Below are 19,123 nucleotides of genomic sequence, written 5' to 3'. Positions count from 1 at the left end.
AGGAAGGGGAAAGAGTTGCCAAACTTGACCAAGTATAGGACCAGGGGCCCAGAAAGAGAATTGGTAGCCCCAAGGAAAGGTCCTCATTGTCAGTTGTGGAAAAGGACCCCAAAGAATGTAAAAGGTGGCAGGTTCAGCTTAAGGCAGGACTGATCCCAAACAACGCACACATTGTTAGAGGAGGCCTCACAAATCTCCAGAGTGAATATCTCTACCTGCACCAAAAACCTGGTTACCCTCCTGAACTGTACCTGTTACCAGACATCAGTAAAAGAAAGGTACTAAAACAAAGACTTAATGTGTGTGTGTGTGCCTACTTTGACATTACTGCCTATAGCGTTCGTACAAGCCGTATGCCGATCACCTCAGCAACCATACACAGCGCTGGTAACCGATTTTACCAGTTACCACAGGAGGCGTCAGGACACAATACTCCCATCAAGTTAGTAGTAAAAATCTCGGCACACCATTTGATGAGATAAACCACAAAGCTTGTGTCACATGTGAAAAATCCTTTTATCGGGTATCTCTTGCCGGTGTGGGGATGATGGATTGTGTCACCTCTCAGGACGTTGTTGCACTGATGACACTGAAGACAAGGAAATGTGCCCTTTTTCTGTGTTTGTAACAGTCTCTGGCGTGGGCTAGATGTGACTGGACCCACGTCGGCTCGTATCAGGGAATCTTTTAAAGTGCATACAAATATAGGCACTTTTTTGACCCAATGTTATACCTCATGTCTTATGTCTATTCTGTGACCTATGTATATTAATGAATTTATGTTATACTTATCTCTTTACCTGCAGTACACTGACGAAGGTCCGTAAAAGGGGCCGAAACGTTTGATGTGGACTGCTTAAATAAAATATTACCTATTATTCAGCTAATGGTGTGCCGAGATTTTTACTACTAACTTTATGGTCTTGGATTCCTCTCGTGCACCCTGGTCCAGTAGTGCTACATGTTCTATCCCTAACAATACTCCCATCATCCTGACCCCCATCGCTTTACTGATGGTCCAGGGCACGGAACCGGGAACCGACCAACCGTGATCCCCACAGAAGTAACCCATCCATCCCGGTACCCCTGTCGACCGACTCATATCTAATTGTCTTCATTACCTTTCTATACAATATCATTGCTATGGACTTATCGTAATGGTATATTTATCCAAGAGACCTTTTTATCTCATGGGATGGATGGAGCTGGATTATTGGGCACTTAATAAACTGGAATATGGGTCATAGTTGTTAAATATTCCTTTGATTTTCCTTTTTTTGCAAATAAATGATGTCGCAGTTGAAATGTATGACATGGAATGTAAGAGGTCTTAAATCTCCTTGTAAAAGGGGTTAAGGTAATTTCGCAAATCAAAAGTTATTACCCACATATTTTAGCATTAATGAAAACACAACTCACTAGAGATTCAGCCAGATGGTTGAATAAACCATGGGTACAGTGGTCGCTACATTCCTTCCATACAAGTTACTCGAGAGGGGTCTCACTTTTAATACACAAGGTGGTCAGATGGGAACTTAGTTTGGCTCGCAGAGATCCAGAAGGGCGATTTGTTTTTGTAAATGCTATTATAAATTCCACAGAATATGTGTTGTTATGTACACTGTTCAAAAAATTAAAGGGAACATTAAAATACCACATCCTAGATATCACTGAATAAAATATTCCAGTTGCAAATCTTTATTCATTACATAGTGGAATGTGTTGAGAACAATAAAACATAAAAATGATCAATGTAAATCAAAATTAATATCCCATGGAGGTCTGGATTTGGAATCATACTCAAAATCAAAATGGAAAATCAAATTACAGGCTGATCCAACTTCAGTGGAAATGCCTCAAGACAAGGAAATGATGCTCCGTAGTGTGTGCGACCTCCGCGTGCCTGTATGACCTCTCTACAATGCCTGGGCATGCTCCTGATGAGGCGGCGGATGTTCTCCTGAGGAATCTCCTCCCAGACATGGCAATTCCGCTGCAGAAACGCTTAAAAAACGCTTGGTAGAAGGTCTGCCATGTTCCCCAATGATAATCCGCATGTGCTGTGCACATGCTGCGGAAATTTCCGCTGCGGATTATCATTGAGGAAAAAAACGCAGCACTACCAATTATTTTGCGGAAGCGCTGCGTTTTCACCGCCATTGACTTGAATTGGAACGCTTGGATTCCAAATCACTGCAACTGTACATGCGGAATCCATGCGTTTCAATGTGCGGATGGTACCCAGGTCTGGAGAAGAGGAGGCTCTCCTCCGGACCCAGGTACCATAGAACCTGTAAAAAAAAAGAATAAAATAAAAAATATACATTATACTTACTTTCTGATGGCCCCCGGAGTCCTTGTCTGTGCTTGCCGGCAGCTCGCGGTGGACTGAAGGACCTGCGCTGACGTCATTTAGTCATGTGACGGGTCACGCGACCGCTGACGTCGGCAGGTTCTTAAATCCACCGTGAGCTGCCGGCAAGCACAGAGAAGGACTCCGGGGGCCATCGGAAGGTAAATATAGATTTATTTTTTATTTTTTAACATTCTTTCGGTCACACTATATAAATCCATGCTGGTTGCATGGATTTATATAGTGTGACCAAGTTGTCAAGCACTTTCCAAGTGATGCTTAAATCTCTTGGAAAGCGCTTGTCAACCCGCATGCGGAAATGCATGTGAAGAACGCTTCACATCCGCTTGTCCCTGGCAGGAAAAATGCATGTACAATCCGCATGCGTTTTTTCTACCAGGGAGATGAAGAAACGCTCAGGAAAAAATCCGGAGCATTTCTGCATCGTGGGCACATAGCCTAAAGGTATTTCTGGCTAGCACAAGGAGGGCTGTGTGGCCCTCCAAAGAAATGCCTCTCCACACCATTACTGACCCACTGCCAAACCGGTCATGCTGGAGGATGTTGCAGGCAGCAGAACGTTCTCCACAGCATCTCCAGACTCTGTCATGTCTGTCACATGTGCTCAGTGTGAACTTGATCTCATCCGTGAAGAGCACAGGGCGTTGAATCTGCCAATCTTAGTGTTCTCTGGCAAACACCAATCGCCCTGCACGATGTTAGGCTGTAAGCACAACACCCACTTATTGACGTTGGGCCCTCATACCACCCTCATGGAGTCTGTTTCTGACAGTTTGAGCAGACATATGGATGTGTCTGGAGGTCGTTTTGCAGGGCTCTGGCACTGCTCCTCTTGTTCCTCCTTGCACATAGGAGGTAGCGGTCCTTCTGCTGGGTTGTTGCCCTCCTACGGCCCCCTCCACATCTCCTGGTGTACTGTCCTGTCTCTCGGTATCTGCTCCATGCTATGGACACTACGCTGACAGACACAGCTGCCCTTCTTGCCACAGCTCACTTTAATGTGTCATCCTGGCTGAGATGCACTACCTGAGCAACTTCTGTGGGTTGTGCTGTAGACACCGCCTCATGCTATTGTACCTCTAGGTGTGAGAGCAATGACAAAAAGTAAAAGTGACCAAAACAGCAGCCAAAAAGGATGAGGACAGAGAAATGGGCTGTAGACACCACCTGCAGAACCACTCTTTTATAGGGGTTGTCTTGCTAATTGCCTATCATTTCTACCGGTTGTCTGTTCCAGTTGCACAACAGCAGGAAAAATTAATTCACAATCAGTTTTGCTTCATAACTGGACATATTGATTTCACAGAAGTGTGATTGACATTATGTTAAGTGTTCCCTTTATTTTTTTGAGCAGTGTATATACAATCCATCCCCTGCTAATTCGACAATTATCCAAAATGCAGTAAGTTTTGAGCTGAACTAGCCGAATGCTCATATTTTGTGTATGGGTGACTTTAATTTAACTATGGACGGTAACTTACACAGAATACGGCTAGATGATAATCCTCAAATGATAGCCCAGTCTTCTAGTGTTCTGTCAACCTATATGGAGAGTAATGGGTGGATAGATTTGTGGAGGTTACATCATCCAGGCGTTAAAGAGTGTACCCGACCAAAAAGCACTAGATACTGGCTGGTGATAAGCTCATGCAGTCTCTATCTATCCCTCATCCCCTCAAGATGGCTGGACCATCCTTGTAAATAAGCCATTGTACTTTGTGTCACCCCCACCTCATTGTAGATTGTAAGCTCTTAGGAGCAGGGACGTCATTATTTTTGCTGTAATTATTGTATTATCTTTAGCTATGTTACTTATGACTGTTGTACATGAACCTGTGAATTGTTAAGCGCTGCGGAATATGTTGGCACTATATAAATAAAGATTATTATTATTATTATTATATACCACTCATCAACTAGACACTGTCGAGACTTGATTACATATTTGGGTCTAGTAATGTAGCGGTTTGGGTGGATAGCGTGGAACATGGGATTAGGGGGATTTCAGAACATAGTCCTGTGATACTAACCCTTAGTTTAGACCAATCGATGGGTAGACCTCCATGGAAGCGTAATCATTTTTGGTTGAAATTGATAGGTCCAAATGACAGGATTCCAGATCAGTTGGATTGTTTTGTGGATGCACATTTGGGACACGCTTAGGGGCTGTCTCTCCTCTACTATTTCATATGTCAAAAGAACAACTTTCCAAGAGGATACGGATACTGAATCTAGCCTAAAAGAATCTGAACAGTCTTATATTTCAAATCCCTCTAATGAAAACAGGGTAAATTGGCTGCATTCCCGTAGATTATATACTCAGCATGCAGACTCCAAGTCCAAACGTAAATTGTTTTTCACTTGATAATCATATTTCGAGTTGGGGAATCAGTCAAGTAAGTCAAGTAAGCTGTTGGCATTCATGGTTCGTAGGCATAATGATACTAACCCTATTCTTAGGATCCGAAACATCAAGGGGCCAAATAGTCACTTCTCCGAAAGATATTCTCTATTGCTTCCATAGTTATTACAAATCGTTATATGGTTCCAGGGGTGCTCACAATGAATCGGATTGTCTTTTATATCTAACAGACCTTAAATTCCCAAATTTGAGCACCTCTCAACAATCTTTTTCTAGATGCAGATATCACCCTAGAGAAGATAAATGCGGCCTTGACGGACATGGCCACGGGCATGGTCTGCCATTGGAACTCTATCATAGATATCAAGATGCCTTGGTACTCCATCTCCTAGAGGTTTTTCCTTAAGCCCTGCAGGGTAATTCTCTACCTGAGTCCTTTTATGACGCTAATATCATTGTTCTGAAAAAGGATGGAAAGGACCCTCTGGAGTGTGGATCTTATCACCCTATTTCATTATTAAATGTAGATTATAAAATATTTACTACAATTTTAGCTATGAGGCTTAATAAAGTAATCCTTACTATTATAGACCCAGATCAAACTGGCTTTTTACCCGGTAAAAATACCTCAATTAATATCAGAAGAGTACAACCTATTGTCCAATGTAGTTCATTAATATTGGAGAATAGTTGGGCCCTGGCTTCGCTTGATGCAGCCAAGGCCTTTGATTCATTAGAATGGCCTTTCCTTTCTGTCTGCTTAGAGAAATTTGCTTTTGGTTCCAAATTCTGTAAATGGATTCAAATGTTATATGTGGTGTAGCATCGGCGTCTCTGCCCCTTGCTAGGCAGAGACGCCGTCCCTCTCACCTCCCCGCTCCTGGCGCAGCGTCCTCCAGCGCTTCTCTCCCCGCTGCTTCCGGCACGCGCTCCTTCCCCGGCTGTGTGCTTAGGGCGCGCGCGCTCCCCCTCTCTTAAAGGGACCGCGCGCGCCGTCCTAAGAAGTCCCCGGCCAATTGCCGGAGGACCTCCCATATATAAGGCACCTCCTCCAAAATGGAGGTGCCCGAGCAAAGTTGTTTGCACTGTTTCTGATCTGTGCTTCAGCCCTCAGGTCCCGCTGCTTGCCTGACTTCTCGTCCTGCCTGCCAGCCTGTTATCTGTCCGTTACCTGCCGAGCCTGCCAGCCTGCTCACCTGGAGCGCTCACCTTTTACCTGCCTTGGCTATCTGTCCGCTCACCTGGGAGCATCCGCCTGCCCTGTCTGTCAGACCGCTCACCTGGGAGCGTCCACCAGTTACCTGCCTCATCTGTCAGACCGCTCACCTGGGAGCGTCCACCAGTTACCTGCCTGTTACCTGTCTCGTCTGTCTGCCTGCTCACCTGGGAGCGTCCACCAGTTACCTGCCTGTTACCTGCTGTGTCCGTCAGCCCGCTCACCTGGGAGCGCCCACCAGTTACCTGTCAGTTACCCGCCTCGTCTGTCTGCCCGCTCACCTGGGAGCACCTGCCTGTTTCCTGCCAGCCTGCCTGGAGACCCTGCCTTCACTTGCTGTGACCACCTTCCTGGTAAACCTAAAGACTGCTACTTGCCCTGCTTTCTCGAACTGTGACCACCTGTCAGCTACCAGAGATTTCCGCCTGCTTGCCGTGTCCATCCACCATACCGGTCAGTCCCAGCCATCTGACCCGTGGGAGCCACCTGCTCTCTTACAAGGTCGTCCCCAGAGTAGCACCTGGTCCCTCAGCCCGGATCCTCCCTGGTCACGGTGTCGTTAGCTGCCGTACGACCAGGGTCGGTTCGGGCGGATACTTAGTCACGCCCCTCTGGGTCCCTCCTTACACCTCGGCACAGAGGTTCTACCACTCGGACCCGTAACAGTTTGCTCGGGCCATGGAACCCATTGGCACCCAAGCTCCCTCGCTCTCTGACCTATACCATGAAGTCTCCCGTCAGAGATCCCAGCAGGACTCCATCCTGAACCACCTGCGGAATGTCAACTCCCGCCTGGACACACTGACTGCTCCACCAGCAACCACCGCTAGTCGCACGACTCGCACCCCGGCAGCGCCGCTGCCCACCAATACCATGGCATCCTGCCCCGGACCCCGGCTTTCTGCACCTCCTCGTTTCGGAGGTGACCCCGCTCAAGCACGGGGCTTCATAAACCAGTGCACCCTGCACTTTGAACTCTTGGCTCACCAGTTTATCTCCGACTGGGCCAAAGTGGCATTCATCATGTCCCATCTCACTGGGGAGGCACTGGCATGGCTTAACCCCCTATGGGAGAGAGGGGACCCCCTGGTGTCCAACCTGTCATCTTTCCTCACTGCTTTCCGGAGAGTCTTCGATGAACCGGGATGAAAGACCTCATCTGCCTCCTCTCTGCTACGTCTCCGCCAAGGGAGTCTCACCGTGGGCCAATATGCCATATGGTTCCGCACCCTCGCTTCTGAGCTTGCCTGGGATAACGAGGCCCTGGTGTCCGTCTTCTGGGCGGGTCTTTCCGGTCGGATTAAAGATGAGCTCACCGGTCGGGACATTCCTACCACCCTGGATGACCTGGTGTTGCTGGCTACCCGGATTGACATCCGGTTTCAAGAACGCACCAAAGAGACCACCCGTGAGAGAAGGTTTCCCTGCCTAGCTCCTACTTTCCAGAGACCTGTCTCCTCTTCTGTCACGCCCTGGGCGCACTCACCCGAGCCCATGCAGATCGACCAGACCAAGATGGTCAAATCTTGCCAAGAGTCACGCTGAGCCGAGGGGAGCTGTTTCTATTGTGGCAGTAAGGAGCACCTGATCCGTTCCTGCCCGGAGAGGCTGGGAAACTCCAGTGTCTAGGACCGCTCGGAGAGGTCGCCCTAGACAAAAGTAAGTCCTCTCCAACCCTGACTTTGTCTGTATCTATCTCCTGGGGAGTGAACCGTCACTTTGAACTCGCCCACCTGGATTTTGGATCCGCTGGAAACCTCATCTCCCAGTCCCTGGTTGAGAAATAACGTATTCCCACCAAGTCTCTGGCTGAACCTTTGTCAGTCGCCACCGTGGATGGAAGACTCCTTCCGGTGACCATCCTGCTCGACACGGAACCCATAACCCTGCAGGTGGGAATGCTGCACTCTGAGGTAATCTCCTTCCATGTGTTGCCCGGACTCTCCCACTCCCTATTGCTAGGTCTACCTTGGCTCCAGACACATGAACCCGTGTTGAATTGGCATTCTGGTGAAGTACTCCGGTGGGGGCCGGTCTGCCATAAGACCTGCCTGGTTCCGGTTCGTCCGGTTCGTCCTCCACCTACCCCAGCTAATTTACCCGGTCTTCCGGCTCCTTACTGGCCCTATGCTGACGTCTTTGGTAAAAAGGAAGCAGAGACATTGCCACCTCATAGGCCATATGATTGCCCGATCGACCTGGTACCTGGCTGCACTCCACCCCGCGGGCGTATTTATCCGTTGTCTGCGGCTGAAACCCGGGCCATGTCTGAGGACATAGAGGAGAATCTGGCCAGGGGATTCATCCGGAAGTCTACTTCCCCGGCTGGAGCCGGATTCTTCTTTGTCAAAAAAAAGGATGGCTCGCTACGCCCCTGTATTGACTATAGAGGACTCAATCAGATCACGGTTAAAAATAAATACCCCCTTCCGCTCATCTCAGAGTTATTTGATCGCCTTAAAGGCGCCAGGATCTTTTCCAAGCTGGATCTACGTGGAGCGTATAACCTGGTCCGTATCCGTCAAGGAGACAAGTGGAAAACGGCATTTAATACCCGGGACGGACACTATGAGTACCGTGTGATGCCCTTCGGCCTCTGCAATGCTCCCGCCGTCTTCCAAGAACTGGTCAACGACATCTTCCGTGACCTTCTTTACTCCTGCGTGGTGGTATACCTGGACGACATCTTGGTCTTCTCTCCGGATCTTCCCACACACCGGAGGGATGTTCGTCAGGTCCTGCTTAGGCTCAGGCAGAACCACCTATATGCTAAATACGAGAAGTGCCTTTTTGAGCAGACCTCTCTTCCATTCCTGCGCTATGTTATCTCCCAGACAGGCTTGCGAATGGATCCCGAGAAGCTCTCTGCTGTCCTAAAGTGGCCCCGTCCGGAGGGCTTGAAGGCGATACAGCGATTCCTGGGCTTTGCTAATTACTATCGTCTCTTCATTCCTCACTTCTCGTCTCGGACTGCTCCCATATCTGCGCTCACCCGTAAGGGAGCAAATCCCAAGGTATGGCCACCCGAAGCTGAGGAGGCCTTCCTTTCCCTGAAGCAAGCCTTCTCCTCTGCCCCTGTGCTGCACCGTCCGGACTGCAACAAACAGTTCTACCTGGAGGTTGATGCTTCCTCCTCTGGAGCCGGAGCGGTGCTCACCCAAAAGTCTTCATCCGGGAGAATGGTAACCTGCGGCTTTTTCTCCAAAATCTTCTCCTCCTCTGAGCGCAATTACTCCATAGGAGACCGAGAACTGCTTGCCGTCAAATTGGCGCTGGAAGAGTGGCGCTATCTGCTTGAAGGGGCTTTATACCTGGTGATCATCTACACGGATCACAAAAACCTGGCATATCTCCAAAATGCCCAATGTCTTAATCCACATCAGGCCCGGTGGTCTTTGTTTTTAGCCCGCTTCGATTTCATCCTTCATTTCCGCCCGGCGGACAAGAATGTCAAAGCTGATGCCTTGCCCCGATTCTTCCTGTCCTCCGACCAAGAGGAGGAGCCTATGCACATTATCGACCCCTCAAAGGTGAGGAATGCGGCCCGCTTGGATTTTACTCGTCTTCCACCCGGCAAGACGTTCGTGGCGGCTCCTGACCATGAGAAGGTTCTTCGCTGGGGTCATTCTTCTAAACTAGCTGGCCATGCCGGCCAAAAGAAGACCTTCCTACTCATTTCCCGGCATTACTGGTGGTCTACCCTGCATAAGGATGTGGTAGACTTAGTCTCTGCCTGTTCATCTTGTGGCCGCAACAAAGTTCCCAGACACTTACCAGCTGGTCATCTCCTGCCGCTTCCCATACCTGTTGCCCCGTGGCAACACATCGCTATGGACTTCATTACCGATCTACCCGTTTCTGCCGGGTGTACTGTCATTTGGGTGGTCGCGGACCGCTTTTCTAAAATGGCCCACTTCATTCCCGTGCCTGGTCTCCCGTCTGCACCCGAGCTGGCTAAGGACTTTATCTGCCATATCTTCCATCTCCATGGCCTACCCCTCCACATCATGTCGGATCGAGGGGTTCAGTTCACCTCACGCTTCTGGAGAGCCACATGTAAACTGCTGGACGTCATCCTGGATTTCTCCTCCGCTTACCACCCTCAGTCCAATGGTCAAGTGGAGCGGATCAATTAGATCCTTACCAGCTATCTCCGGCACTTTGTTAATGCCCACCATTCTGATTGGGTGGACCTCCTTCCTTTGGCCGAATTCTCTTATAATAACCACGAGAGCGAATCCTCTTCCAATTCCCCATTTTTTATTGTCTATGGCCAGCACCCCCGGATTCCGTTTCCCGTCTCTGCCTCTGTGGACAACCCTGCCGCGCAGTCTCTTGTCAGCGAGTTTTCTACCATTTGGGAGAGTACTTGGTCCGCACTTCTTCAGTCCTCCGAGCGGATGAAGAGATATGCTGATAAGAGACGTCAGGATCCGCCTCAATTCCGTCTGGGAGACAAGGTTTGGCTCTCCTCCAATCATGTTCGGCTCAAGATACCCTCCTACAAGTTAGGTCCTCGCTTCATCGGCCCTTTCGAAATCCTCAGGCAAATTAATCCAGTGGCCTACAAATTAAAACTCCCTGCCACCTTACGGATTCCCAACTCCTTCCACGTATCTCTCCTCAAGCCCGTTGTCTTTAACTCTTTTTCCAACAATCCAGGTACTCCCCCTGCTCACGTTTCCGCTGAAGACGTCTTTGAGGTAGAGAGTATTCTGGCCACCAAGAGGGTAAGAGGAAAGACCTTTTTTCTGGTAGATTGGAAGGGGTTTGGTCCTGAGGAGAGAACTTGGGAACCCAGGGAGAACATCAACGCCCCGCTTCTCCTTGAAAAATTTCTTTCTGGCCTAAAAAAGAGGGGGCCTAAAGGGGGGGGTACTGTAGCATTGGCGTCTCTGCCCCTTGCTAGGCAGAGACGCCGTCCCTCTCACCTCCCCGCTCCTGGCGCGGTGTCCTCCAGCCCTTCTCTCCCCGCTGCTTCCGGCACGCGCTCCTTCCCTGGCTGTCTGCTTAGGGCGCGCGCTCCCCCTCTCTTAAAGGGACCGCACGCGCCGTCCTAAGGAGTCCCCGGCCAATTGCCGGAGGACCTCCCATATATAAGGCACCTCATCCAAAATGGAGATGCCCGAGCAAAGCTGTTTGCACTGTTTCTGATCTGTGCTTCAGCCCTCAGGTCCCGCTGCTTGCCTGACTTCTCGTCCTGCCTGCCAGCCTGTTATCTGTCCATTACCTGCCGAACCTGCCTGCTCACCTGTTACCTGCCTGTTACCTGCCTTGGCTATCTGTCCGCTCACCTGGGAGCTTCCGCCTGCCCTGTCTGTCAGACCACTCACCTGGGAGCGTCCACCAGTTACCTGCCTATTACCTGTCTCGTCTGTCTGCCTGCTCACCTGGGAGCGTCCACCAGTTACCTGCCTGTTACCTGCTGTGTCCGTCAGCCCGCTCACCTGGGAGCGCCCACCAGTTACCTGTCAGTTACCCGCCTCGTCGGTCTGCCCGTTCACCTGGGAGCACCTGCCTGTTTCCTGCCAGCCTGCCTGGAGACCCTGCCGTAACTTGCTGTGACCACCTTCCTGGTACACCTAAAGACTGCTACTTGCCCTGCTTTCTCGAACTGTGACCACCTGTCAGCTACCAGAGACTTCCGCCTGCTTGCCGTGTCCATCCACCATACCGGTCAGTCCCAGCCATCTGACCCGTGGGAGCCACCAGCTCTCTTACAAGGTCGTCCCCAGAGTAGCACCTGGTCCCTCAGCCCGGATCCTCCCTGGTCACGGTGTCGTAAGCTGCCGTACGACCAGGGTCGGTTCGAGTGGATACTTAGTCACGCCCCTCTGGGTCCCTTCTTGCACCTCGGCACAGAGGTTCCACCACCCGGACCCGTAACATGTGGCTCCTAAGGCTAAAGTTATGATAAATTATTTTTCTTCCTCATCTTCTCCTTTGGGGAGAGGGACCCTTCAGGGTTGTCCCCTCTCCCCAGCTTTATTTGTTCTGGCAATTGAAGCACAGGCAATAAGAATTCGGACAACACCAAGTATTAAGGGTATCACAAAAGCAGATAGAACTGATAACATTGGACTATATGTAGATGATATGATAATTTTTATAGACCAAGTGGAGGATACCCTGCCTCAGGTCATTTCCACCATTGACAAATTTAGTGAATATTCTGGTCTTTATAAATTGGTAAAAATCCTTGCTTATGTCTTTGTCTCATAGCCAAGTTGATTATCTGGAAACATTAGCACTTTTGCCAGTGGTATCCCACTTTAAATATTTGGGAGTTGTTATTCAAAAAGATAGTAAAAATGACCTTTTATCTCATGTTTTCCCCTTATTGGACTATGCCAAGCTTAAATTTTCCTTGTGGGGGAAGTTTACATTTATCCATCCCGACACAGATAATGGTATCAAAATGATATTGCTCCCTAATTTAGTTATATATTACAACATACCACGGTACCAGTCCCCAAGTCATTTTTTTTACATCTCTTAACTCATTGATGTCCGCATTTATTTGGGGAAGTTCCAGATCAAAGCTTAAATTATCAACTGTTCAGAGACCCAAAATTATGGAAGGGCCCGCACTGCCAGATTTATTTTTTGTACTATCTGGCGGGTCAACTTAAGGTACTCCATAGTTGGATGCCAGATTCTCAGTTACCAAACTCAGAGAACCATCTGGCTCGAGCAGTTGGAACAGACTGTTTGCTGGGTTTTTTGGAACTAAGTAAATCTAAAGCCCCCAAATTGTTACCCTTACTTAAATTAGCATGTTTAGTTTGGAGACTAAGAATCGAGTTGGTTTTTGCCATGTCATAGCTGAAATGCCAATAAGAAGAAATCCATATTTGTTTACACTGATGGAACATCCATCTGCCCTTTTCTGGAAAACTGGTAAATGTTCGCTCGTTGAAAGACATTTATGAGGGAAATGTACTAATGTAATTTGAACAGGTGCAGCTTAAATTTCAGATTCCAAGATCCCAATTCTTTAGGCATCTTCAGCTCAGGGCGGCTCTTCAGTCCCATTTGCCCAATCTGAATTCAGACCGGTCTATATCATCATTTCCCTTAATAGGTATTCTTAAATCTCAGGGTCCACAAGGTCTTATATTCAATCTATATATGTATTTGGCATCAACAGGTTTGGATCTAAATCCACTGACAGTGAAGGATAAATGGAGACTCTTAATCCCTAACATTCAAGAGGAGGCGTGGGAAGGGATTTGGAGACCCCTACTCTCGTCTCCCCTACCGCTAATAAAATGATTCAACTCTATATTATTCACCAGTCATGTCTTACTCCTCTCAAGCTGTTCCCAATGGGAAGATTCCCAACCTCGGAATGTCTACGGTGTCATTCCTTGGATGCAGATTTCGTACATATGAATTGGGCTTGCCCAATTACTTCATCCTTTTGGCGTGAGGTGACTACTCTATTGTCTTCTTAAATATCTATTCCAATCCCAAGTGATCCATTAATGTGTCTGTTTGGGGTGCTAGAAGACATATGGGATCATTATATTAAGATTTTTTTAAGAGAAACTTTGTTTCTGTCTAGGGCTACTGACAATACGTTGGATGGGTAACTCATAGCCAACACTCAGATCCTGGATCGTACTGGTGATATCAATAATTCCGTATGAAAAAAGTCTATCAAAATAGAGGATGTTCATTGAAGTTTTCTAGAACTTGGGATTTTTGGAACTCTCCATGACTCACAGTCTCTTCTCATGGATGTGGGCACAAGTGATGGGAAACTTCTAGATTTGGTATATGGATGGGATAAAGTACTACTCATTATGGAGTTAGGGTGAACTTGTGTATGGTTATATAATGTATACCATGATAAGAGATGTGATATTAATATGGAGGTAAGGTTTAAAGTTTGAGTGAAACTTAAGTTATATTACTCTTGCATCCTTTTAGGTTATTGCTTATTTATCCAGAAGAAACAGCACTCCTATAACAAAAGACATATGTACATCCGTGTTTTTTATTTAATTATTTCTTCTTTATTAATAATATGTTCCTTATTTGATAACGAATGTTACAAATTATCCAACAATATTCTGTAATCTGTATGGTTTAGGATAATCTGTACTTGTTTGTAAAATTGTTGAATAAAACGGATTAAAAAAACCCCATAAGGAATGCTAATGTGACCTATAAGAAGACAGGAGTGACGCTGGAAACCAAGGAAGCCGGAAAGTGTTTTAACGCACCTACATTACATCACTATCATATTTAGAAAGCATTAGGGGATACTAATTTTGGTGGGAGTGCTTCTTTAAGGTGTATTGACAGGCTGAAATTGGCACATCTAAATGCACAATAAGTGGTGATGTCTAAGCTAGGGTTTCATTTTGTCCCCCCTCTGGTCTGGAGACTGTACTTATTTTGAGGATAAGTGGTTGGATTAGTTTAGGGGTCTAGCCTAGAGTTTGTGTTAGTGCATAAGCTCAGGCTTTGACTGGCCCATGGGACAACATGTGAATCCCCCGGTGGGCCCCTATGCAGAAATCAGCCACTTACCCTCTAACATGAGCAGTAGTTTGCCCAATACATTTGATTCACTATGTACAGACAAAAAAAGCATCTCCTCATTCATTCAACAAAATACCTAGTGTTTTTTTATTATAGAATATACCATATTTTTGGTCTATTAGACGCACCAGACTATAAGATGCACCTAGGTTTTACAGGAGGAAAATAGAAAAAAAATTTGAAGCAAAAATGTTATCATGATGCACTGTTATGTAGGGGGGAGGGTCTGCTGCTGACCCAGTTATAGGGATAATGTCCCCCAATTCAGTACTAATATCCCTCATCCTTGTTTATATAATATATATATATATGCCCCCATCCTGGTATATATGGCCCTCCCATCCTGATATACGTAGCCCCCATCCCCATCTTAGTATACATGGCCCCCATCCCCATCCTGGTATACATGGCCCCCCATCCTGATATACATGGTCCCCCAATTATGGCATACATGGTTCACCATCCTGGTATACATGGCCCACAATCCTCATATACATGGCGCCCACATCCTATGTAAATTTGTAAATGAGGGTAATGTAATATTTTCATGAAACTGTACAGTGGGCTCCCAGAGTCAATATTTGTGGTTGGCCCCTGCCACCCCAGTCCACCACTGCATAAGCTACTTACTTGATATAACTGGACACGATATTTCATGCCCTTCTGATGTCAAAATTTATAGTCAGGTAAATGTATCAATTTTGACAATTTTTTGCTTCTCCACAAAGGTATTTGTTGGTAACTGGTGAGGGGTAAATTCAATGTCACGTCCCTTGTCTCCATAAGTGACCACAAAAGACCTCCAAACAGCTATATTAGGTGAATAAACTATAAATCATGAAAAAACTGTATCAGTTTAGCAATGGTAATACCTCTATAATGATTATAGAGGTATGAATTACGATGATAAATACCCAAAAGTGTATAAGTATAAATACAATTTTTTGTTCCAAACACAAAAAAAATGGAAAAATGGTAAATAAATAAATACAAGTACAAATTTTGATCAGATTTTGTGTAATTAGAATTATTCCAGCAAACATAAAAGTTAAAATGTAACTTCATTTAAACATTGGTAAGTACAAAACTATAAAAGGTTTATACATTAAACGCAAGGAAATACACAAAAAGATAAACTTGTTATATAAAGAATCAATGAAACATTAATGCAATTATGTACAATTAAAGTGAAAACTGTGAAACCGTTTCTATGAACTTTTCACTCTTGATTCATATCAATTTATAGTATCAGTACAAGAATATAAAGACAGTTGTCATCTGTTAACAATATAGTAACTATATAGATTCTCATTAGCATCATTAGTGGGAGTATTAAAAGTTCCATAAGTGTGTGTAATTGGGGCCAAAAATAATTTTTGTAATTGGGTTTCATTAAAAAATGTGCATGACTCGTGGGCCAAATATAATCAGCCTGTAGGACAGATTTGGCCCACGGACCAGAGTTTGACATGCTCTAATCACACATCCCTTGGTGTAATTGACATCTTCTATACAATCCCTGTCACTGAAAAATCGCCAGCATATCACACGCATGGGCAAGATTTCCAGTAGTCCTACCATGACAAGAACTGCATGGAGGATGTTAAAACCTAGGGAGGTGTGATTAGAGGATCCGAGGCAGGACTAGTCTGGGGGAAGCTACACCCCACTGGACTAGTCCTACCTGTTATTTGCACACAGTAATCATCATTTATAATGTAATAGTGGTGATTTTGGGATGGTTAGGGGACCTTATAGGTTACTTATAGCCATCAGATCTGCAATAATTATTTGGTAAAAGCATGACAGTAAGTTTGACTCCTATGACGGAAAATATTGCAGCATGGGTAATCAGTACTAGTTACTATTTGTGGCATTACTGAGCACTATTTTATACAGATTTTACATTTTATATTATAGGAACGGAAGACAACAAAGGTAAAATACTGTGCCCAAGCTTAATACATTTATGGAGGTTAATAAAAACAGACGACCCTTTTTTGATTGGTCCCCTGAGAAAAGCTTATTTTTGAAGTTTACACTATATAACTGTGGATTACATAAGTGCTCTCTCAAATCCAGTGCACGGAAAACGTAGTATGAAATGGATCTAAATAAATTGAAACGGCTCCTATAGTTTTTTTTGCAGCCAAGATCTGCAGCAACTCCACATGCCTGAACGCAGCATAAACTAACAAGGCTTAGATTACAGAAGACTCCCCTATAATCTGATGGGACTCTAATCTTTCACCTGATGAAATGTAATCTTTAATTTAAAGCACTTTTCTGTGAACTTTCAGTTTGAACACACAAAGTATATGAAATAACATAAGTGATAGACCTAAAAGGAGTCGTAGTAGTGAGTGAACATATAGATCCTTTAAAAACAATCATTTTATTTGTTTCTCTAAGAACCACCGAAACCCGTGTGTTTTAAACAGTATATAGATACCAAATAATCCTATATGACACATCCCCTTAAAAAGGGTTATAGCTATAAACAATGGACTTAAATAGCCCTGATGAAATTCTCAGATGATCCTGCCTATCACGGAGGTTGCCACCCTAATAGTGAATTTGGCGCTCAACTCAATGGTGGCTGTCCTTGCAGTGCCCCATAGGGTGGACTAAAACAGGAAAAGAGGTGACTGCCTATACACATAGCAAAAACATTAATGAATTAATATTAAAATATTTTATTTTTCTATACCCAAAAATACAGCTCAAAACTTCATTTTTTCACTGTCCATAGTTTGAATTTTAGAGAGTTGGTACTGTAAATCATGGTAGATCAGTGGTTAGCACTGCAGCTTTGCAGCGCTGGGGTCCTGGGTTCAAATCCCACCAAGGACAACATCTGCAAGGAGTTTGTATGTTCTCCCCGTGTTTGGGTGGGTTTCCTCCGGGTTCTCCAGTTTCCTCCCACACTCCAAAGACATACTGATAGGTAATCTAGATTGTGAGCCCCAATGGGGACAGTGATGATAATGTATTAATGGCACCATATAAGTGAGTAAATTAATTAAGGGTGAAAGTTGTGTTTGTTACTTAATATTCAGCTTTATGTATAATAATTTCTCAATACTAGAGCTTTTTAAAGTATAGCAGTATAAAGTAATGCATTTCTCCTTGTGGAGAGTGGCAAAAGGCATAAAGAGATTTAAGGCCATGCAATGCTACTTTGGGAATATGCAAATATTCTCTTCAGAGAGGAAGAGGACTTGATCTCTAGCGCCACCTATTTGGGGTAGTAATCCTAACAGTCAATATCGACCCTTTAACGAGCTTTGCCATATAATTTACTATAAAAAGTCAAACCAGGCTCTCCATTATCAGACATGTGTTTGGGGGCATTTGCCCCTCATCAGTGGAAAGGAGGAGGTCTAATTTGGCTAGGTGAGAGGCCTCCAACAAGGAGGTCTAAGAGGGAACATTTTTCCTTGTGTTAAGTGCAATGTCAGTGAAAGAAGACTTGTAGGTCATGCAATGCTCCCCTGGGAATATAAATGTGCTAACAGCCTCTATAGAGGACTAGAACTAGTAATTAAACTAATACAGTCAGTTTAGGGCTAAGCTATGTCCATTGAAAATTTATCAGTAGCCATTTCATCAATTTTAATATAATGCCTCTACATAATTCACAGGATCAAAGGAAAATCTCTATGTTCTGACAATAGTATTAGTGATTGGTTGGCAGATATCATGTCTTTGGCTACCAGGCCCTGACATCATGAAGCTCAATGTCTCCATTAATGCAAATCTTGTCAATCTTGGCCAAGTCTTTGAATCGGTGCTTATATGCCAGAATATGCTGTCCATTAATAGCAACCTTATACTGGTGAGCTTCACAGTAGATCAGGAGCTACAGAAAGAAAAAAAATATTAGTGTGATTAAAACATATATGAACAGTGTTTATGACAGTACCAATGTATTTGTAGGCAAGTACAATGCACATAATGCCTTTAATAGGCTACTACACAGAAATTCAGCAACTTAGACTGCTATGGGGTCTGCAGGGAGAAGTTCCCTGGTGCTAAACGGCTTCTCGTTATAGAGTTTTCCCGCACCCACCAGCAGGGGGAGCCAAGTGCATAGTTTTTTTTCTATTTTTACAACCACAAATCTATATGTAGTTAACTCCCCGCAGTCCTGTTCTCAGCCTAGAGGAGGCTACTAGTGTTGAGCGAGTATGTTCTGTCCGAGTATTTACAGCTGCTCGGTGATAAGGTTAAATCGCTCCCGTGTGCATGATTTGCAACTGTTTGACAGCTTTATTCAATGCCGATAAATGTAAGGTCATGCACATGGGAAAGAAAAACAGCAGTCACCCATACATATTAAATGGGAAACCGTTGGGGAAATCTGACATGGAGAAGGACCTGGGCGTCTTGGTTAATAGCAAATTAAATTGGAGTGCCCAGTGTCAGGCAGCAGCTGCGAAGGCAAATAGAGTCATGGCATGCATCAGAAGAGGAATAGGGGCATATGATGAGAAGATTGTTCTTCCTCTGTATAAAGCGCTGGTAAGGCCGCACTTAGAATATTGTGCACAGTTCTGGGCTCCGGTGCTCAGGAAAGACATATTGGAGCTAGAGAGGGTACAAAGGAGGGCGACTA

The 19,123-nt window shown here is 45.5% G+C and overlaps 1 protein-coding gene across 1 annotated transcript in view; it reads right to left on the bottom strand.

The window, feature by feature from the left end:
• Positions 1-17,185: 17,185 nt before the first annotated feature.
• The window catches only part of LGALS8 (galectin 8), a 69,156-nt gene continuing 67,218 nt past the window's right edge, over positions 17,186-19,123 (bottom strand). The window contains exon 10 of the mRNA XM_073672616.1: positions 17,186-18,367. Within this exon, the coding sequence (XP_073528717.1) occupies positions 18,218-18,367 (150 nt within the window). The 3' untranslated portion in view covers positions 17,186-18,217. The remainder of the gene's footprint in view (positions 18,368-19,123) is intronic.

The sequence above is a fragment of the Phyllobates terribilis genome, unplaced genomic scaffold (genome assembly GCF_046119375.1).
Source record: "Phyllobates terribilis strain yellow unplaced genomic scaffold, ASM4611937v1 Scaffold_3__8_contigs__length_932513732, whole genome shotgun sequence".
Lineage (NCBI taxonomy): Eukaryota > Metazoa > Chordata > Amphibia > Anura > Dendrobatidae > Phyllobates > Phyllobates terribilis.
Note: the sequence above shows the minus strand (reverse complement) of the source record. Positions and strands in the feature narration are given on the sequence as shown.